The following is a 24,557-nucleotide window of genomic DNA, read 5'->3' as shown; positions in this document are numbered from 1 at the left end:
TCTTTTGGATATGAAAAATAATTTTTTTGATATATTAAAATTAACTGAAGAAAAAACTTTTTATCTTCTTTCTAAATCATAATATTTTTCTCTTCGAATCTATATACTCGTTGCACTTGTATTCTTCCTATTGGTCAACAGTGAATCTATTCACTGATAAAGAATTTGCTTTCAAGCTCAACTCGTTACACCTGTAGTTTTTCTACTGGCGAATAGAACATTAAATTTAGAGATATTTTAAATTTATAATACCAAATATGACAAATAACAAAAGTTGGCAAATTGCGTTACATTTAGTCTTTGGTTACGTGGCACTAAGTTTGAAACAAAAAAGAAATCTTGAAGTTCGTCTGATTATTCCTGTGTTTGACACCAAGAAGGTAAGCGAATATAATTTTAACAATCAAATTAATATTTATTCCAATTATTTTATTAGTAATATTTACAGATTGTAAATTAGTACTGCTTAACATAACAGAAACAGTGCTCCTTTTTTTGTACCAATTTTTAATAATTTTTATTTTATTATTAATTTTCTCTTACTCAATAGAAACTGAAATTTAATTACAATTAATCTAGTCAATAACTTTTTATACTTTCAGAGCTTTAAGTATTAACTGAAAAAAGTTGCAATATACTGTTTAAAATCATGATAAGATTAGCAATAATCTGCTTCCTAATTTCGATGATCAGAAGCGAAGAATGTATTTTCAATATTGATGAAGTAGATGAATTAAGACAACTTTTCCATGATTCTGAACGTCGAATGGAAGCAGCAACTCGAGGTCAAAGTGGAAATGCGGCAATTGTCATAGGCAGTGCAAGAAGTGGCAAAAGTACATTAATTAATTACTTGATGGGAAATGCATTGATTGCTTATAAAGAGAAACGTGAAATAAAAATAAAAAAAGCTAACAATAATGTCAGAGGACCAGAAATTGGTGCTGGATCAGTGTCAGTGACTACAATTCCCACAAGATGGAACTCAGAAAGGTCAGCATTACAGAATTTGGACATCTGGGATACTGCTGGATTTGCGGACAATAGAGGTGTAATGCAAGATTTTAATAATTCCTTTCATCTGTATCATTTGACAAGAAAAGTTAATTCTCTGAAATTTATTTTAGTTATCAATTTTGATGACATTGATACTGACAATATTGAATGGATTAAAGGACTTTTAAATACTTTAGAAAGTTATTTTACTGATAGGTTTAGAAACTTTTTTCCAAGTATATCAGTAATTATCTCAGAAGCACCTCACGTGAATGATTTTCAATTTCTAGTCAATTATGAATACATAAATAAAAAATTAAATACGAGTTTATTATCAAACTCACAATCGTCTGTATCCGAAGTTTTAAAAGACTTTGAACGTCATATAATAAGACATAACCAACAAGTAGCCTTCTTCAGGAAAGTGAAAAAAGTAGGGAGAGTTACTTCTGACATCGATGATAATATTATTCCAGCTATTAATAACTGCGATAGCATAAAAAAGCCATCTCATCAGGATATAGGTTTAACAATTTCACAAGAATCAAAACTTTGCCTACTAAGTGCGAATGAGGAGTTGATGTCTTTAAATGAAATTTTGAAATTTGAGACTACACTGAACAACTCGTTCTCTGCTTTTTGTCAATCCAATGATACTAATACTTTACAAACCAATAAAGCCGATTTGAATAGAATCAACGAAAGCTTGAAAACTTCTTTAGACAATAATTCTGTTGCAGAGGTTAAAATTCAAATTCTGAAAATGATTAATGATAATTTGAAAAATTACATCAAAAACGAAAAATTGGAGAATAAAATAAGCCTAATTAAATTTATTGATTCTATACTTAAAACAAAGAGAATGAGTTATATAGCTACTGTAGTAAATGGTCTTGTTAATGGCGTACAAGCAAAAATCCGCTCATTGTTAACAACATGTTCACATAAATTAAATGAAATAACAAAGAATGAATTTAGAAAAAAGTTGAAGATTCCAAGAACTTAAAAATAATAACTAACAAATGTGAAGTATTATATTTCTGTGAGTCCTTACTCACCTTTTTTTCATGAAATGTAAATGAGTAATGTATGGAAGAACTTAAACAATTGTAAACTAAAAAAGATGTTATTGTTTACTGTATCTAAATAAAATAATGTTTTACATTAATATTAAAAAATAAATTCCATAACTTAAAAAAATACATTTCGATTTTTCACTTTCCATTTCTAATTTCTAAGTAATCCGAGAAATTTCCAAAAATGACGCTTAACGATAATTGATTAGAAATTTTAATCCAGATTACTAATACTGTTTCTGATCAAAAAATAAATTTAAAACTTTTAATCAAAAAATGTTGTAAGGGTATATTTAACATTTTATTATGATTAGATTAACCAGAATTCTCGTAAATTTAACGAGACTTTTTTTTGTGATATTGAAACACATGACAATTCTTGCATTAAAATAAATAAAAAAAATTTTTTTAAATAAATAAAAATTAATTAATTAACTATAATAATTTGAATGTTCTTTCATTCATTCACTTTTTCTGTCCCTCACACTCTGAAGTTGTCGTTTGCTTATAATTTTGTTTTTTTTGTTAACTTTAGATAAATTGTATATTTTATTATTATGTTTATAATTATTTTTATATTTTATAATTAATTCAAAATTGAAATGACAAATAGAAATAATCAGAATTTTTTTTCACTTCTTTTCATTGAAAGACTAAAAGATTGTTAAACATTATGTTTTGTCAAATTGAAATTATGCAGATTTTTGTTCTTTACTTCTAAACAAAATTAGAAAATTGTTATTTACTTTCTAATAATTGAAGATGACCGAGAGATAAAATCATTATTTTATATTATAAGAATATTTTTACTGTATAGTTATTGTGATGTTTTTACATCAAAATTATTTTTATCATTTTAATTCAATTATTATTTTCTAGAATTTTAAATTATTTTTTATAAAAATAATTGAATTTCTCTGAAATTTTTCTTATTTATGAAAATAATTAAATAAATTGCATACAATTTTATTAAAAATTTTTTTTAAATAATTGAATTCTTTTTGGGAAATTTTATTAAAATAGTAGATATTGAAAATCATTGAAATTAGAAAAATGCATTTTATTTTTGAAAATAATTGAAATTAGGACAAGATTTTTTTTGACATATTTATGAAAATAATTGAACTTTGGAGAAGAATTTTGTTATTTATAAAGATAATTGGGATTTTTGAGAGAATTTTTTTTCAATTTTTGAACATAGTTGAATTTTATAAGAAGAATTTTATTTATTTTTTTTTTTGCAAATAATTGAATTTCTGTAATTATTTGTAATTTCTTCAAAATTGAATTTTTTTTTAGTGTTTTCAACAAAAATTTAAATTAGAAAATTTTTAAATTCTATTATGTAGTTCCAATAAATTTTATTTCGATAAAACAATAGTTTGAATAAATTGTGGTTTGAAAAATTATAGTTTGAGTAAATTCTATTTTGAACAAATTTTAGTTTAGAAAAATAATGGTTTGAATAAATATTAAAATAGTATTTTGAAAAAATTCTTATTTCAATAAATTCTATTTCGAAAAAAACAATAATATTTGAGTAAATTCTATTTCGAAAAAGTAATAGTTTCAAATAAATTTTTGTTTGAAAAAAAAATACTTTTAATAAATTGTAGTTTGAAAAAATAATAGTTTAAAAAAATTGTATAGTTTGAATAAATTCTAGTTCGACAAATTAATAATTTCTAATTTCGAAAAAAGACTAATTTCAATAAATTCTAGTTTGAAAAAATAATAATAGTTTGAGTAAATTCTATTTCGAAAAAATGATAGTTACAATAAATTTTTGTTTGAAAAAATAATAATTTGAATAAATTGTAATTTGCAAAAATAATAGTTTTTTCGACACGTTTTTTACACTCATTTGAAAATGATCGCAGTAACAAGCAAATTTTTTGTTAACCGACTTCTAACCACTAGAATTGCAAATGTTTTTCTCGCAATTCAATTATTATTGGTTTTTTTTGTTTCTATTAAGATTCCGCAAAATTGTTCAGTTTCGTATACTAATTGCAAGTGACCCCGGCTTAGAAAGTTAGAAACAAATAATCAATTAGAAAATTAGAAAGTCTGTGTTTTTTTTTAAATATACACTTTAACTCGGTGGAATTTTCATGCCAATGATGATAAAAAAATACTTGCATTCCTTGCATACTCTCACAATAACAATGCTTCGAATAATTTTTTGCTCACTTTTTTTTGCTTTTAATTGTAAGCATATAAGTATTATAATTTTTATTTTTTATTATATTTATTTAATTCATATATTACTCTTTATATTTTGTGATTCATTTCGTATTTCATTTTTTCTTTTACATTTTTTTTTCTTACTTTATTAATTTTTTTATTGTTTCTTGTTTTTTATTTATTTTCTCTTTGGTTATTTTTTATTATCATGTTTTTTTTATTTTTTTTTCTATTTTAGTTTCTTTCCTATTGTTTCTTGTATTTATTTATTTAGTTTTTTTTATTGTTTCTTATATTTTCTAACGGTTTATATTTTTTTACATTTTTTATTTATTTTTTTATTTCTCTATTATTTTAGTTATTTTTTTTATTATTTTTTTTGTTTTTTATTTATTCTTCATTTTTTCCTATTTATTTTATTTTTATTTATTTTTATTTATTTTTATTTATTTTCATTTATTTTTATTTATTTTCATTTATGTTCATTTATTTTCTTTTATTTTCATTTATTTTCTTTTATTTTCATTTATTTTCTTTTATTTTTATTTATTTCACTTCCGAAAAAATTTACCATTTAGAGCAGAGTTAGTGTCGCACATATCGCAGGATTCTCCCTTCTTTTGTCGATTTCTTCCTGAGGACCGCATTGTTTCTTCTTTTCAGAACAACCCGCATAGTCGATAATATTACAGCATTTAAAATGTATTCCTATAATGATCGTATAAAAAGATGTCAAAAAAACCAGCATATAAATATAAATTTAAAAAAACGGTTTTGTGCTTAATTTTTTTTTTTGACTATATTTGTAAATAATTTCCATCCCCCCCTTTTTTTAGAATTTTTTTTTTTTAAACAACATTTCTCCCTTTACCCCAAAAAATATATCGATCATTTTTTTCCCTATTTAAATATGTTTAATATTGAATAGAAATCTATATATCTATATATGATCAATGATGTGATTCTGAAATATTATTTGACTTTTTAGAGTGAGAAAAAATATGAAAACGTTTTTTTTTGTACACAAACAGGTTAAATGTATCATTTCGCCTTTTCTTTTTTTCCTTTAGAAAATAATTTCCCCTAAATCGTTTTTCTCTATTTATTATTAAAAATTTTGGTTTTAAATAATAAAAAATTTATCAATTGTTTAATTTTCCTTTCTTTTTTTTTTGTAGCAACCAGTACATTTTAGTAAATTTTGTCAAAAAAAAATAGTAAATTCTTGTTTCGCGAAATAAATTTTAATGAATTGTTTTTTTTAATTTTCAGATACCTCGTATGAAAAGGCTTGCAGAAGAGGAAGTGCACCAGCCACTCCTGTTCTGGGTGCAAGACCCCTCGACGTCACTCCCAATCGAATTGTCGTAAGTACCACTTGATTTCTTCTCTTCTCCTAAAAATATCGATAAAAAAATTCCAATAATTGTTAAAATATAAAATAAATAAAATGGCCCTGTTTCTATAAATAAATATGTAAAAATTAATAAATAAAATAAAAACAAAATAAAAAACGAAATAATAAATAAAATAAAAAACAAAATAACGAATAAAATAAAAAATAAAATAGAAAACAAAATAATAAATAAAATCAATAACAAAATAATAAATAAAATAAAAAAATAAATAGATAGGTAATAAAATAAAAAAATTGTTTATAAAATAAAATAGTCATAAAAATGAGTGGAAATAAAAATAATAGTTATTAATTTATTTTTATTACAATTGTATTATAAATTGTATTATAAACAATTGTAAAATATAAAATAATAACAAAATTTATTATTTACTCGTTAGTTGTTATAATTAATATTATAATTATTATTTTTTTATAAATAGAGAAATTAGGAATATATTTAAAAAAATAATAGAGAGATCGATTTTCTTTCATATTATTTTTGTTATACTGATTTTCTGTCAGTCTCTAATTTCAATGAATTTTCAGGGCATTCACCCCAAGTATTAATAACTAAATGTCTATCATTTTAATATAATAATATTGATAAAATGAGTGACAGTGAATAACAGAATGAAAATAATGTCTAAAAATTTTTTTTATTAATAGATTTCAAATTACGAAAGTAATTTAAGAAGAAAATAAAATATGGAAATTTTATTTTTACACACTTATCCATCAATTTCACTTTCATCAATCATGATAAATTTTCTTTTTTTATTCACTTCCAAACCGTTTACAATTTTAATTCGAATTTAATTTAGTCCTTTAATAATGAAAAAAAATATATTTTCTGTTAACATTTTTTATGTGTGCCTATTATTTTTTTACTGTACGAAAACCAAGATCACTTACAAATTAAAATAAAAAATTTAAATAGATAATTAGCATTAATAATTGAAAGTAAAAAATTAACAAGAAAAATTGAAATAAAAAATTGAAATAGAAAATTGAAAATAAAAAATAAACATGAATAATTGAAATTAAAAAATTTAAGTAGAAAATTGAATTGGAAAATTTACGTAAAAAATTATAATTGAAATTGAAAATTTAAATCAAAAGCTGAAATAAAGAATTAAAATCGAAAATTAAAATGAAAAATTAAAATAGAAAATTGAAATAGAAAATCGAAATACAAAATTGAAATATAGAAAATTAACAAAGATTGAAATTAAAAAGTTAAATATAGAAAATGGAAATGTAAAATTAACGTAAAAAATTGAAATTAAAATTGAAATAAAAAATTGAAATTCAAAATTGTAATAGAAAATTGAAATAGAAAATTGAAATATAGAATTGAAATATAGAAAATTAACAAAAATTGAAATTAAAAAGTTAAATAGAAAATGGAAATGTAAAATTAACGTAAAAAATTGAAATTAAAATTGAAATAAAAAATTGAAATTTAAAATTGTAATAGAAAATTGAAATAGAAAATTGAAATATAGAATTGAAATATAGAAAATTAAAAAGTTAAATAGAAAATGGAAATGTAAAATTAACGTAAAAAATTGAAATTAAAATTGAAATAAAAAATTGGAATAGAAAATTGAAAATAAAAAATAAAAAAGAATAATTGAAATTAAAAATTTTAATAGAAAATTGAATTGGAAAATTAAGGTAAAAAATTATAATTGAAATTGAATATTTAAATCAAAAGCTGAAATAAAGAATTAAAATCAAAAATTAAAATGAAAAATTAAAATAGAAAATTGAAATAGAAAATCGAAATACAAAATTGAAATATAGGAAACTAACAAAGATTGAAATTAAAAAGTTAAATATAGAAAATGGAAATGTAAAATTAACGTAAAAAATTGAAATTAAAATTGAAATAAAAAATTGAAATTCAAAATTGTAATAGAAAATTGAAATAGAAAATTGAAATATAGAATTGAAATATAGAAAATTAACAAAAATTGAAATTAAAAAGTTAAATAGAAAATGGAAATGTAAAATTAACGTAAAAAATTGAAATTAAAATTGAAATAAAAAATTGAAATTTAAAATTGTAATAGAAAATTGAAATAGAAAATTGAAATATAGAATTGAAATATAGAAAATTAAAAAGTTAAATAGAAAATGGAAATGTAAAATTAACGTAAAAAATTGAAATTAAAATTGAAATAAAAAATTGGAATAGAAAATTGAAAATAAAAAATAAAAAAGAATAATTGAAATTAAAAATTTTAATAGAAAATTGAATTGGAAAATTAAGGTAAAAAATTATAATTGAAATTGAATATTTAAATCAAAAGCTGAAATAAAGAATTAAAATCAAAAATTAAAATAAAAAATTAAAATAGAAAATTGAAATAGAAAATCGAAATACAAAATTGAAATATAGGAAACTAACAAAGATTGAAATTAAAAAGTTAAATATAGAAAATGGAAATGTAAAATTAACGTAAAAAATTGAAATTAAAATTGAAATAAAAAATTGAAATTTAAAATTGTAATAGAAAATTGAAATAGAAAATTGAAATATAGAATTGAAATATAGAAAATTAACAAAAATTGAAATTAAAAAGTTAAATAGAAAATGGAAATGTAAAATTAACGTTAAAAATTGAAATTAAAATTGAAATAAAAAATTTAAGTTAAAAATTGAAATAAAAAATTGGAATAGAAAATTGAAAATAAAAAAGAATAATTGAAATTAAAAATTTTAATAGAAAATTGAATTGGAAAATTAACGTAAAAAATTATAATTAAAATTGAAATTAAAAATTTGAATCAAAAATGGAAATAAAGAATTGAAATCGAAAATTGAAATAGAAAATTTACATAAAGATTTAATTTAAAAATTGAAATTGAAATTGAAAATTTACATAAAGAATTGAAATTAAGAATTGAAATTGAAATTGAAAATTGTAATAGAAAATTGAAATAGAAAATTGAAAAAAAAAATTGAAATCGAAATGTGAAATAAAGAATTAAAACGGAAAATTGAAATGAAAAGGAATTTAATGCTAAGAAAAACATCATTGTAGACGAAATTCAAAAGGCAGACGTTGCAAATAAAATGGGGAGAGTGAGAGATACTGATCGATGAGACTGGAAACGACAAAACTAGTTTCACAAAAGTTCAAAAAGGAATAAGGGATCGACCCCAGAAAAACCCGAATGATTTTTTTAATAGATTGGCTTATCGCACATTTGCATTCTTATATATGAGTAAAGACTGAAAAATTACGTTTATTTCTCAGGTCACATCTCCTCTAACCCTTTTTAACCTTCTGCATTTTTCACTATATTCTCTCCCCTTAAAAAAACAAAAAATAAAAAAAAAATTTATCAGGTTATTATAATCTCCTTTAAATCTGTACTTTAAATCCTCTAAATTTCTCGCAGATTCTATCAGAAAAAATCTTCTTTATTATGCAAATTTTCAAAAAAGAGATGCTCTAGAAAAAATTGCTAATTTATTATTTATGAGCGTACCTTATAAATGGCCTAATTTATTCCAATGAAGAAAGTGTGTACTTATTTAATAGTAAATAAATAATAAAAAATAAATACTCTGCAAAAATTAATTAATTTACTGAATTTTCAATTAATTTAATTATGAATTGAAATATTATAATTAATATTATAAATATTATAATAAATATTAATTTAAATATTTTTAATTAAAAATTAAATTAATTATTAAATTATGAATTTATTTAAGGAATTTCCTTCTGACATTTTGTAATATTTCTTTTTTAGAACAAAATGTCTATTATTATAAGTTTAAACGTTGAATACTTAACTTGATGGGTCAATGGACCCGTTGATTCTGACTGAAATGAAACAGGGTCGCAGGGCATCGAGAACGGTTAATTATCGCAGGAATATAGCGAGCGACTAATTGATTTAGTCCTGTCAATTTTACAGTGCATCGTTTCCCCGTCACTTTCGAATTAATTAACACTGTTATATAACAGGGATATAGACACAAATTTTCTTCTTATTTTCATTTTCCCGTCATTCTCTTCAGACACAATGATGATAGATTATTTTTTTTCCGCTTCTATTAATTAACGTGTATTATATTAAATCACGTTTTATTTAAAAGAAAAATGTGTAAAAATAATGTAAAATTGGAAAAATTGAAAGGTAAAAAAATTTTCCATTTTTTTTACTTTTCCATAATAAAAATAAAAATTTGATAATAAAAAAGTAGAAAAATTGAAAAGTGAAAAATATGGCAAAGTAGGAAAATTGGAAAATGGGAATGTGGAAAAATTGGAAAAGTAGAATAATAGAAAAATAAAAAAATTGAAAAATTGAAAAATAGAAAAAGTAGAGAAATAAAAAAGGGAAAAGTAGAAAAATTAAAAGATGTAAAAGTAGAAAAATTGAAAAAGTAGAATAATAGAAAAATTGTAAAATGGAAAAGTAAAGAAATAAAAAACGGAAAAGTAGAAAAATTAAAAAATGGGAAAGTAGAAAAATTGGAAAAGTAGAATAATTGAAAAAAAGAAAAAGTAGACAAATAAAAAGGGGAAAAGTAGAAAAATTAAAAGGTGGGATAGTAGAAAAATGGGAAAAGTAGAATAATAGAAAAATAGAAAAATAGAAAAATTTATTGAAAAACGGAATAGTAGAAAAATTCAAAAATGGGAAAGTAGAAAAATTGGAAAATGAAAAAGTAGAAAAATAAAAAGGGGGAAAATAGAAAAATTAAAAAATGGGAAAGTAGAAAAATTGGAAAAGTAGAATAATGGAAAAATTGCAAAAGTAAAAAAATAGAAAAATGGAAAAGTAGAGAAATAGAAAATGTAAAAATAGAAAATATGAAAATGTCTTTACAGTGAAAAAATACACTTCGAAAAAAATACATGAAAAAATAACAATAAAATGTTAGATAAATAATAATAGTAAAGTGAATAAAACAATCGAACAGGATAAAGAACAAAGAAAATAAAAATAAAGAATTAGAAATGTAAATTTTTTGCGGGTGAAATTCATTTTTTCTTATGAATGGCAAAACCATTTGAATAGGTTATTCTTTCTATGAATGGTAAACTATCAAAAGGTAACAGGAAGTGTTATACCTGTCATTATATTTCCGTTCCAACAAAAATCGTCCTTGCATTCCTTTTCTCGACTTATGTATACCTTTTTCATTCTCTATATATTTAGTGGGCAAAGCACGAATCCAAATTTTCAACTTCTTCTCACGTTTCATTTCATCCCGCGTAACTTTTCAAAGATTTAAAAGAATCTTTTCTCTCAACCGGAAGTTATAGTCTGACTTACGTCGAGGGAAAAAAAGAAAAACTTCTTCTTTTCTTTTTTATTATTACACGAGTATTTAAACATTTATTTATGACAATAATAATAAAAAAAATAATAATAAGATAAATATTAATAATAAAATTATTATTATTATTATTATTATTATTATTATTATTATTATTATTATTATTATTATTATTATTATTATTATTATTATTAATAATATTATAATCTATTATTTGTTATATTTATACATTTTTGTTCATTATATTTATTTTTTTTATGCCTTACTTTATTATTACGTACTAGCCAAATTATCCGCGCGCAAGCGCGCGGGAATGTTGTGTTGCGCTGTTTATTGTAAACAATTTCAAGTCATTTTTAAAAAATACTTATTAAGACACATAACTGAAAAACTAAAAAGAATTAAATTTTCAAATTATATTATATTTTCAAACTTTAAAGTATAATAAAAAAAACGTTAACAATTATTTTGATGATAATTTCAAATTTGTCATCAGATTTTCAAAATTGAAAATAATTAAACTTTCTTATTTGTAAAAGTGTAACAAGGAAAATTGAATTATGCAATAATTGTTATTTGATACGTAAATTAAAAATAATTTTCATTACGAAAATTTTAATTATTCTGAAGAATAGAGAAAGAAAAAAAATGATTATATATTTGACTTTCTGTACAAAGAATATAAATAATAAATTTTTTTTTTAGAGAATTTCCACTACTTTTAATTCGCTAATTTTCAAAAACAAAACTTCAAAAAAATCAATTTTTTTAACAAAATTTTATGCAATTTATTTTGCACAATAATTCAATTACTTTCACTAATAATAAAATTGTTCATGAAAATTCAATAAAAAAAATTATTAAACTCTAAGCATGAATTTAATCATTTTCCTAAATAATAAAACTCATCGAAGAATTTCAATTTTTTTTTATTACTATTTTAAATTAATAATCGAAAAATTCAGTTATTATCACAAATAAAGTTTTCCACAAGAATTCAAATTGTTTAAACTAACATAATTTACATAATATTTATTATATATCAAAAAAAATTAATTATTTAAAACAATGTTCATCAAATTCTTGTGAAGAATTCAATTACTTTTAAACATAATAAAAAAAATTTTTTCACAGAAATTCAGTTCTTTTAAATATTTTAATAAACTTTTCCGCTTTAATTCAATTATTTTAGAGAATTACAATAAAATTCCTAACAACTATTCAATTATTTTCATAAATAATAAAATTCATAGCAGGATTTCAATTATTTTTAATAGAATTTTACAGGAATTGATCAAAAATGTAATTATTTTTTTAAAAACTTAATTTCAATTTCTCAAGAAAATCAATTATTTAAAAAAATGTTGTTTTTTTTAAAATATTTTTTTGAAAGGATTGAATAATTATTTTCAAAAATTTAATAAAATTGTTCGAAAGAAATTAATTGTTTTAAATTAAATACAATTTTAATTAAATAATTCAATTATTATTTAAAATTTTTCTAAGAATTCAGTTATGTCGAATATGAAAATTAATCCCGAAAATTCAATTATTTTCATAAATAAGAATATTCATAACAATAATTCAATTAGTTTTTAAAGTAGGTAATAATTTTTCTCTTGGAATTACATTATTTTAAAAATTCAGAAAAAAAATCGTTAGCAAGAATTCAATTATTTTCAAAAAAAAAAATTTAATAAAATTTCCCACAAACATTCACTTATTGACAATTTTTTTAATAGAATTCTTTGTAAAATTTAATTATCTTTAAAAACTCTTCGCAATTCAATGATTTTCAATATCTACTATTTTCATAAAATTATTTCCAAACAGAATTCAATTATTTAAAAATTTTTTATAAAATTCTTCGCAAGAATTAAATTATTTTTTATATATTTTAAATTCTTTCATGAATAATAAATAATAATAAAATTCGTAGTATAAATTTCGTAATTGAAATTTATAAGCAGGATAAGAAAAAGTAAATATTTTTGATGAAAATTAGGAAAAAGCCAGGACAATAAAAATATAAAATGGAATTTTTGTCAATTTTGTGAAGTGAATAAAACGAGTTTTTTTTTGACAAACAAAAAAAAATGACAATAACCCACAAAAATTAATTTTCAAAGCAAAAAAATGAATGCAGATAATTTGCTAACGGAAAGGAAACTTACGATTATTATAATGTATTATTTATTACATAATATTTGAATTTAAATATAGTAGCAACAATTAACTAACTTCTTGCTGCCTTTTCTAAATAAAATTAGTAATTTTAAAAATAATAAAATTCTTCTCCAAATATCAATTATTTTCAAAAATTTTAATAAAATTCTTTGCAAAATTTCAATTATTTTCAAAAATTTTTTCTCAATTCAATGATTTTCAATATCTACAGTTTTAATAAAATTTTTCAAAAGAATTCAATTATTTCAATAACAAAAATTTTGATAAAATTCTAAGCAAACTTTGTAATAATTCAATTATTTTCATAAATAATAACATTTTTTTACAAAAATTCAATTATTTTCATGAATAATTAAATTAATTATAGAATTTCAATTATTTTTAATACAATTTTAATTGAATTCCTCGAAAAATGTAATTATTTCGGAAATTTTTATTAAAATTTCACGAAAAAATTCAAATTTGTTGATAAAATTCTTTATGATAACTTAGTTTCGAAAAACATTTATTTATTGAAATATTGAAACATTTTTCGAAGAATTTACTTAAAATTGTATTAAAAATAATTGAAACCTTGTGAAGAATTTTATTAATTTATGAAAGTAATTGAATTCTTGCAATTGAATTCTTTTGAGAACTTTTATTAAAATAGTACATTCTGCAAATATTTGAATTTCAACGAAGAATTTTAATAAAATTATATTCGTGAAATGTAATTAAATTCTTACAAATAATTTAAGAGAATAATTTAATTTTTCTAGAAATTTACTTTAAATTGTATTATAAATAATTGAAATCCTCAGAAAAATTTTATAATTTATGAAAATAATGGAATTCTTACAACGAATTTTATCAATTTTTATTAAATAATTGAATTCATGTGAAAAATTTTATTACTTGTAAAAATAATTGAATTTATGCAATGAATTTTATTACATTTTATTTAAATAATTATATATTCTTTTGAAAACTTGTATTAAAAATGTAAATTTTGAAAATTTTTGAATTTCAGCGAAGAATTTCATTATTTGTAAAATGTACCTTTAATTTAATTCTTGCAAAAAATTTTTGAAGATAATTTTATTTTTCGAGAAATTTATTTAAAATTGTATTAAAAATAATTGAAACCATATGTGAAGAATTTTATTATCTATGAAAGTAATTGAATTCTTGCTTAGAATTTTATTATAATTTTTGTAAATAATTTAACCTTTTTGAAAAATTTTATGAAAATTAAAATTTTTATAAAACAATAATATAATGTACAATTTATATAAAGATAATAAAAAAGAAATTATAAACAAACGACAACTTCAGAGTGTGAGGGACAGAAGAAGTGAATGAATGAAAGAACATTTAAATTATTATAGCTATAATTTCGTTTATATTTTATTTCTTAAATTTAATTAATTAATTTATTTAATTTTATTTTATTATTAAAATATATATATATATAAAAATATAAATAAAATATATATAAAATATAAATATATATATATATAAATATATATATATTTTATTATTTATTTTTTTATTTTTTTATTTTTATTTTTTTTATTTATTTATTTATTTTTTTTTTAAATTTTATTTTATTTTATTTTTTTTTTTTTTTTTAATTAATTTATTTTTTTAATTTTTTTTATTACAACTTTTTCTGTTTTTTCAAGAAAAGGAAAATTTTTATTTTATTATTGACGCGGAAAGAATAAGAGCGCGTGACAAATTTTCAAAAGAATATATATTATAAATTGCGGTTAATTCAAGGACCTCGATTTTTCAAAGATGAATGAATGCGAATATCGATCGTGTTTCTCAAATACTCGACAGTTGCTCTCATTTCTCATTCTTCAAAAAGTGTTCCTTTAAACTCACGAAAAAGGGTGTTTTTTTTCTATTCATCTATGAGTTCTCTTATTATATATACTTTCAACTAACGCTTTACAATTATTTCTCATTTTTCATTTCTAACTTACAATTTTCAAGTATCATTATTATTATTATTGTTGGTGGTGTTGGTGAAAATCATAGTTAGTTGTTGGAATGATTGATAGTCATAATTTCGAGTCGAATTTAGAATTGGTTGTAACCAGTATGATCACTGGTTGTTATACAATCGCTGGTAGTTACAAACATTAATGACTATTATCATTTAAACTACCAGAGATTTTAATTATCGGCGATTAAAAATTCCTGACAGTGAAAATCGTTGATGGTTATATAATTACTGGTATTTAAAACAATTGGTAGTTTCAATCGCTGGTAGTTATATTAACCGGTAATTGTAATCACTGGTAGTTATTGCTGATAGTTTTAATCGCTACTAATTACAATCGCTGGTAATTACAATCCCCGGTAATTATAATGATTTTGTTATCACAAAAAATAATAATCGCTGGTAATTATAATTGCTAGTACTTATGATAATTACATTCGTTTCTGGTTTCAATCTCTGATGATTATAATTATTGGAATTTAGAATTATTAACAATTTCAATTGCTGGTAGTTTTAGAAAATCACTGGTCAATTTCTCGTGTTTTGAAATAAAAAAAAAAAAATTACAAATTCCCTTTAATAAAAAAAGGAACTTTTTTACGATTATATATTTAACATTAATTTTTAATTAGTCGTGAAAAACAAACATATTTCCAAACGCATAATGTTATTTTTTGTTGTTGTATATATACACAACGCAAGAGAAAAAATATACAATCGTCGGTTGTTTCTTTGTGTCATAAAGAAGTTCTAAGAGTTTCCGAATTCTAATTGCCTCTTTAAAAACAACAACAACAACAACAAACAGCAACATGAACGAATCTGGATTCCTTGTCCTGGATTGGCGCGGTCTCTCGCTCCTCTAGACAAGTAACCAGAAAATATATATATATATATATATATATATAAGAAAAAAGAAAACGAAAAAAGAAAGAAAAAAAAACAAAAGAATGGAGCGAACTGGTTTCGATCGGAGCCCTGTGACAACTGTCTACTATATAGCCAGGCCGTTATGAACGTGCATTATGCACCAAGAAACACGTGCAATGCGACTCCTCAGACAATCTAACCATACACTTCATGATTTATAAAATTTATAGAGTTGAAGAATTTTAATTCCTGGTGAATCTCAATTTTATATATGTACATACTGTATATTTTGTTTTCTTTTTTCATTTTTTATAATTCCATGACCATTATTAAAATTTCAAGGAATCTATTCTATGATTCTTCTTCTTCTTCATTTCATTTAAGCTAATGAAGAATAATTTTTTGTTTAATTACCATTTTTAATTTAATTATATATTTATTTTTTCTAAAATTATTCTAATCAAAGGTAAAGAAAAAATTAAAAATTAAAATTGCTGATAGTTTTAGTCGCTGGTATAGTTTCAATAACCGGTACTTTTAATCGCAGGTAAATAAAATTACCAGCGATTTTATTTACCGATGATTGAAACTGCAAGCAATTAAAATTATCAGCGATTGAAACTACCAGCAATTTCAATTACCATAGATTTTATTAACCGACAATTGAAACTACCAGAAATTTTGATTATCAGCGATTTTATTTACCGATGATTGAATCTGCCAGCGATTTTAATTACCGGCGATTAAAACTACCAGCAATTTTAATTACCGACGATTCAAACTACCAGCAATTTTAATTATCAACGATTTTATTTACCGACGATTAAAGCTACAAACGATTTTAATTGCCGTCGATTGTAATTACCAGCAATTATTGTCCCCAGCGATTATAACAAACAATAATTAAAATTTTAAACGTTAATAATCGCTGGTAATTTCAATCGACGGCAATTAAAATCGCTTTTAGCTTTAATCGTCGGTAAATAAAATCGCTGGTAATTAAAATTGCTGGTGGTTTCAATCGCCGGAAATTTAAATCGCTGGCAGATTCAATTATCAGTAAATAATATCGCTGGTAATTAAACTTGCTGGTAGTTTCAGTTACTGGTAATTAAAATTGCAAATAGTTTCAATCTCTGGTAAATAAAATTGCTGGTAATTAAAATCGCTGGTAGTTTCAATCGTCGGTAAATAAAATCACTGATAAATAAAATTGCTGGTAGTTTTAATTGCCAGTAAATAAAATCGCTGATAAATAAAATTGCTGGTAAATAAAATTGCTGGTAATTAAAATCGCCGGTACTTTCAATCGTCGATAAATAAAATCGCTGGTAATTAAAATTGCTGGTAGTTTCAATCGCTAGTAATTAAAATCGCTAGTAGTTTCAATCGCCGATAATTAAAATTGCTGCTAAATAAAATTGCTGGTAGTTTCAATTATCGGTAAATAATATCGCTGGTAATTAAACTTGCTGGTAGTTTCAATCGCCGGTAATTAAAATCGCTGGCAGATGTAATCATCGGTAAAAAAAAAATCGCTGGTAATTAAACTTGCTGGGTAATTTCAATCGCTGGTAAATAAAATTGTTGGTAGTTTCAATCGTCGGTAATGAAAATCGCTAATAGTTTTTATAATTACCAGCAATTTTAATTACCAGCGATTATAATTATTACTATATAGTGATTTTAATTACCGGCGATTGAAACCACCAGCAATTATTACTGTTGACAATTATAATCACCGTTGGTTACAATCGTTGATGGTTTCAATCGCTGGTAGTTACAATAACTGGTAATTACAATCTCTGGTAATTACAATTACTGGTAATTGCGCAATAATGGAGAAAATTAAAAAAATGCCTAGGGAAATTAAATAAAAAAAAAAAATGAATAAATTTAAATATATAGGTGGTTACAATCACTGCTAGTAACAATTGCGGAAAAATAGAAAAAAGAATAAAAAAACCTCCTGGAGAAATAAAGTAAATAGAGGAAGATGTAAAATGAATAAATTTAGATATTTAAAATAAGACGGACTTAAAGAATCTCGTGTCCATTTAAACCGATATTTACGATCCTATTGAACATAATTTTATTTTTTTTTCTCTCTCTCTCTCTCTCTCTTTCTTTTTCGAAAAATACCTTCTTTTTTTACCTATTTCTCTTTCTTGTGAATGAGAATAAACACACGGGATATCTTTAAATGTTACGTTAAAATCTTTGAAGGATAATCTGAACACGCGTGTACCCTTGAATAAATACACGTTTTTCGTTTTGAGAACCCCTCGAAGACGTTTTTATATAGTAAAATAAAATTGGGACCCTGGCATATCGTCAGTGGTTGGTCCTTGGAAATAAGGGCCCATAAAGGGGGGACTCTCTCTGTCTCTCTTTCACTCTCTCTCTCACCTGAATATTGTAAAGGGCAGAATTTTTCGGTAGCACAAAAGGTGGCGCGCCCTGAGTTTCCCCCCTTCAGGATCCCTTGACTTCAACTCTACTACCCGGATGAGCAGCAGAAACCATCTGCACCAGTCGTCCACGAGATTTTGCCGGGCTCACAACTTTTATGTATATAAAATACAGTGCGACTTTTCAATTATTTCTAAAAAATTTAATTAATTTAATTAATTTGTAAACAATTTTTTTTTTCAAGTCTTTGTTATTAATTATACAGTGTTGTGTTATTAATTCGAAATCTATATAAAAATATTTAATATATATATATATTTAATTCTATAGTGCTAAATAAATATAAAAATAAAGAAAAACTAATTAACAAAAATTGTTAATTAAAATAATTTGAAAAGTTAATTAATTCTGTGAATAAGTGTTATACTACTAACTAAAGAAAAATATTGAAATTGAAAAAAATAATTGTTATTTAAAATTACATAAAAATATTTATTAATATTAAATATTAATATCAAATATTAAATTTAATATCAATATTAAAAATTATATTTATTAAAAAAAAGTTGTTTTTTAAAAACAACGGTAATTGTCTATTAAAATATCAAAATTTGTTTAAAAATATTTAAATACATTATTTAAATTGTAAATTAATATAACAAAATTTGTCGGTCAAAAAAACTTTAACAAAAGTGTAAATTAAAGACTAAACAAATTTAAAAAAAAAACAGATTTTCTGTTTAAATATTTCCCTTGAAAAAAAAAATTATCCAAATTTTACGTAGAAATTAAAAATACAGAATATTGTGGAAATTAAAACAAAAAAGTAAATTTGAATTACAGAAACAAAAAGTGAAAATTAAAATACGTTTACAATCCAAAAAAAAGGAAAAGTGGGGATAATTTGACAAAAAACGGAAAATTGTTTTCGGTTAAAATTTACAAAACGTGGTTTATTTTCGTTAATTCTGCATGACAAAGCAACACAAGCACGTCATGTGTCTTTTGTGAAACGACGAAAAATTGTCAATGTGTGAGTGCAACGTAAAAACCGGAAGTGAGGAGTGTCCCAACGACTCTTTAGGATTTTTAAACAGCTATCATTCAAAAAGAAAATAAATAACCCTTTGAAATTATATATAGTTATTGGAATAAAAAAAAGTCTGCAATTTACTACACAGTGAATAAACAAAATTAAACGATTTTTCCGTTTCAATAAATAAATTGATTTCTTTGTGTGGCAAAAAAAAAAAAAAAGAGAAGAATATAGTGTGAAAAATAAAAAGAAAAACATTGGTGTTAATTGGGGAATTAAAAAATCATAGTGAAGAATTTAGTGAAAAATTAATTTCATGTTAAAATTAATATTGTGTCGGTTAAATTTAATTTCTACTCTTTTCCCTCTAAATGAGAGGGAAGAGAATGTGCCTAAAGGAAATGGACGAGGATGAAGATGAAAAAGTCGTTAGCGCTATTCTTAATTATTTTACCACGAGGGTAAATCATTTTTATTTACATTTTCGTAACTAGTTGAGAATTTTTCTTTCAACTGTATTATTTTTTCGAGTGTTTTTATTTACAATTTATTTAAAATTGATTTATTTATTCAAAAAAATAATTTACAAATTTTGGATTCGATTAAATTTAAATAATTATAATAGTTCATTATTATTATTATTATTATAAATTTATTTAATTTATTGTTTATTTATTTTTTATTCATTTCATTTACTTTATGTTTTATTTCATTCACTTTATTTTTTATTTATTTACTAAAAAGATAAACGGGTTTATAAAATATTTAAATTATTTATAAATAAATAAATTTTGTATTTACATATTTCGATTTATTTATTTATTTATTTACAAGCTAAACGGACTTAAAAAAAAAGAAAGATATTTGAAAAGAAACGAAATTAAATTTTATATTCTTTTGTACATTGTTTTCATTTTCTTTGTTTGTTTCTTTAAATTTTCTAATCGTTTTCAGTTTAGAGAAAGTTTTTTGGAATAATTTGATAAATTTATAAAATAAATAAAGGAAAAATAATAAAAATGAACTGAAAATGGTAAAATATAAAGTGAAAGTTGTATTTATCGCGTAAATCGTTGTTGAGGGGAAAAAAGATACTTTTGTTTATAGAAAAAATTCAAAAATAAACTTGAATTTTTTTTTCAAGGTCACAAATAACTTTTACGCTTGACTCACTTTCGAATGGCATGTGTGTGCATTTAAAAAAAAATAAATGTTGTAAACGAAAGTATCCCCGACAAAAACCTTTCACTCGCAATGTAATTGAAAATATTTTCTGATTCCCGCGCGTTCAGTCAAGTGTCATCTTTTGCCCGATGGGTAATGTGCATAGAAAAAAAGATCCGCAATTTTCCCATTTTTAAAAGAGAAAAAAATTAATTTTTCAAAATTAATTTAAGAAAAAGAAATTATAAAATTAATCAATAATCTGTTCCCTTCTTCACAGTGAGTCACTTTGTATTTAAATTTTAATTGTATTAATAATATTTTTATAATATCAACAATTATGATAATTACAATATTAATTATATTTATTACATTTATTATTATTTATTATGTTTACTATATGTTAAGAACAACAATAATTATAATTATATTGTTGTTAATTTTATTTTTATCAAATTTTATTTCATTGTATTTAATTATTTTTTTAATGAAACACTTTTTAATTTAATAATAATGATAATATGTTAATAACAAATAATAAAAATAATAATAATGAAGTTTCTTTTTGGAATAAATAAAATGGAGAAATAAATTCTATACTAAATATTAAAAAAAAATATTAGGTGCAATTAATTTTGTTAAATATTTTAATAAAAATAAAAAAATAGTAGGTAACTAATTTTATTATAATACTATAGCAAATATTACGCGTGGAACGTGGTGTTTAATTTATTTTTGTTATGCAACTTACAAAATTTTTATTTTCAAAAATATAAATTTTTTTAAAAATTTCATAATCAAAATTTAAAAATACATACTTATTAAATACAAAACTAATTATTACTGTTCATATTTTCAAAAATTTTAATAAAATTTCATGAAAGAATTCAATTATTGTATAAAATTTTAATAAATCCTTCTAAACAGTTCAATTATTTTAAAAAATTTTAATAAATTTTCACGAAAGAATAATTATTTTCCAAACAATTTTAATTAAATTCCTGGGAAGAATTCAATTTTTTAAAAAAATTTTAACACATTTAAAAAAAATTCAATTTTTTCTAAAATTTTAATAAATTCTTCGAAAAAATTAAATTATTTTTAAAAATAGTAAAATTCTTCGCAATAATTCAATTATTTTTATAAATAGTAAAAACCTTTGCAGTGAAATTCAATTATTTTCAAAACAATTTTAATTGAATTCCTCGGATGAATTCAAATATTTTTAAATATTTACATAAATTTCAATTATTTCCTAAAATTTTAATAAATTCTTCGAAGCAATTCAATTATTTTGATTTAAATACTAAAATTCTTTGCAGGAATTAAATTATTTTAAATCAAATTTAAATAAAATTACACGAAAGAATTTAATTATTTTTATTTAAATTACTAAAATTCTTTGCAGGAATTAAATTATTTTAAATCAAATTTAAATAAAATTACACGAAAGAATTTAATTATTTTCAAAAATTTCCATAAAATTCAATTTCAACAAGAATTTAAAATTCTCTGAAAATTATTCAATTATTCTCAAAATAATTTTAAAAAATTCTATATAAAAATTGAATTGCTTTCAATGCAATTTTTAAATATATTCGTCAAAAAAATTGAAAGAATTCAATTATATTGAATATATATTTAATTTTAATAAAATTCTTTAAAGAAATTCAATTACTTTCGAAAGAACTTTAATTGAATTTCTCGAAAAAATTTCATTATTATCAAATATTTATATAAAATTCTTCATAGAAATTTAATTATTTTTTAAAATTTCAATAAATTTTTCGAAACATTTCAATTATTTTTATAAATAGTAAAATTCTTCGCAATAATTCAATTATTCTTATAAATAGTAAAAACCTTTGCAGGAATTCAATTATTTTCAAAACAATTTTAATTGTATTCCTCGAAAGAATTTAAATATTTTAAAATATTTCCATAAATTTCAATTATTTCCTAAAATTTTAATAAATTCTTCGAAGGAATTCAATTATTTTGATTTAAATACTAAAATTCTTTGCATGAATTAAAATATTTTTAATCAAATTTAAATAAAATTACACGAAAGAATTTAATTATTTTCAAAAATTTCCATAAAATTCAATTTCAATAAGAATTTAGAATTCTCTAAAAATAATTCAATTTTTTAAAAAAATTTTAACACGTTTTGAAAAAATCTCAAGTTTTTCTAAAATTTTAATAAATCCTTCTAACAAATTCAAATATTTTTAAAAATAGTAAAATTCTTCGCAATAATTCAATTATTTTTATAAATAGTAAAAATCTTTGTAGGAATTCAATTATTTTTAAAACAATTATTTTAATTGAATTCTTCGAAAGTTTTTGAATATTTTTAAATATTTCCATAAATTTCAATTATTTCATAAAATTTTAATAAATTTTTCTAAGCAATTCAATTATTTTGATTTAAATACTAAAATTTTTTGCATGAATTAAATTATTTTTAATCAATTTTAAATAAAATTACACGAAAGAATTTAATTATTTTCAAAAATTTAATTCAAATTTAAAATTCAATTTCAATAAGAATTTAGAATTCTCTAAAAATAATTCAATTATTCTGAAGATATTTCAATTATTTTTATAAATATAGTAAAATTCTTCGCAATAATTCAATTACTTTCATAAATAGTAAAATCCTTTGCAGGAATTCAATTATTTTCACAACAATTTTAATTGAATTCCTCGGATGAATTCAAATATTTTAAAATATTTTAAAATTCAAAGAAATTCTTCAAAAGAATTTAATTAGGATTTTTAAAAATTTTAATAAAATTCTTTGCGAGAATATTGACACAAAAATATTTATAAAAAAAAGATTGATGTTTATATTTTGATAATAATTATTTTACAATTAAATATTAAATGAAAAATAATACTTGAATGCATTAAATACATTTTTTTCGTTGATAAACGTTGTGGACTTCGACTTCGTAATTTTCAAAACATTAATTTTAAAATTAAAAATATTTGAAAACAAAAATTATAAAAATGTTAAGTAACAAAAAAGCAAACAACAACTAACTTCAAACTGCGAACAGATTACCGGAACGTGTACTTTATTATTGTTAATAATAATTTTCGTTAAAACCATTTTTTGTAATTGTTTTGTAATAAAAAGACGCAAATTAGTCCTTTTAATTAGAGAATAATGACAAATTTTATTAATAATTTAAATAATTTTAATGATTAAATAATTGAATTATTATTTATTTTGTAGAATATTATTTTGTTGTTAAAAATATAAAAAATGTTTTGTTTAGTAAATTTGTTTTATTAACGAAAGAACTGGTTTCTTTTTTTTTTTTTGCAGAACTTCTTCTCGAAAAGGTCGTTCCGATCGAATCCGTTGAAGAGGACAAAAAGCGTGACAAAACTGGAGAGACAGAAACAACGTGGTGCCGGTCTCCGTGGTTGTCGATCGCACGAATCTCTTCTATGCGGTCAGGCCGTGACCTCGATGGATCTCGCCGCGGTCACACCGTTGCATCCAAGTCTTCTTGGACGTCCCCATTGTTTTCAGGTCACACCCAGCAATGGTGGACCGAAATATTTCAGCTGCAGAACTGCCCACGAGCGAGATCAATGGCTTCAAAGGTCAGTAAATGAAAAAGAAAATAAATTTTGCTGGCATTTTTAAATTTTTCTGTCAAACTTCGAAATTAGTGGATTTTTTCCGATTGGAAATAATTAAAAGAATTTACGAAAATTATGAACTTTACGAAAAGATTGAGATTAAATATGGAGATGATGTTCTCCACCTGAGAACGTCAAGGTCACCGCTAGATGGCAGTTCACAATTCTTGGAATTTTCACTGCCATCTGGTGGTGGCCTTGGCGTTCTCAAGTGGAAGAATTGAGCCACCATTTTATCGAACTTCAATTTAATTAATAAAATTTGATTG

General features: G+C 21.6%; 2 protein-coding genes across 9 annotated transcripts in view; both read left to right on the top strand.

Moving 5' to 3' along the window:
* LOC122504672 (disabled homolog 2-interacting protein) overlaps window positions 1-24,557 on the top strand; it is a 239,990-nt gene that overhangs the window by 199,072 nt on the left and 16,361 nt on the right. For 7 of the 8 annotated variants that reach the window (XM_043615875.1, XM_043615874.1, XM_043615872.1 and 4 more), the window contains 2 exons: window positions 5,532-5,626; window positions 23,966-24,249. In XM_043615875.1, the coding sequence (XP_043471810.1) occupies window positions 5,532-5,626; window positions 23,966-24,249 (379 nt within the window). Of the gene's footprint in view, window positions 1-5,531; window positions 5,627-19,281; window positions 19,926-23,965; window positions 24,250-24,557 lie in introns of those variants that run through there. The other variant, XM_043615876.1, reaches the window with a different exon arrangement.
* On the top strand, window positions 223-2,198 carry LOC122504676. The gene is made up of 2 exons (XM_043615880.1): window positions 223-380; window positions 603-2,198. The coding sequence occupies exon 2, from the start codon at window positions 650-652 to the stop codon at window positions 2,000-2,002; it is 1,353 nt and encodes a 450-aa protein (XP_043471815.1). The 5' UTR covers window positions 223-380; window positions 603-649; the 3' UTR covers window positions 2,003-2,198.

The sequence above is a fragment of the Leptopilina heterotoma genome, unplaced genomic scaffold, assembly GCF_015476425.1.
Source record: "Leptopilina heterotoma isolate Lh14 unplaced genomic scaffold, ASM1547642v1 Lhet_31, whole genome shotgun sequence".
In the NCBI taxonomy this organism is placed as follows: Eukaryota; Metazoa; Arthropoda; class Insecta; order Hymenoptera; family Figitidae; genus Leptopilina; species Leptopilina heterotoma.
Note: the sequence above shows the minus strand (reverse complement) of the source record. Positions and strands in the feature narration are given on the sequence as shown.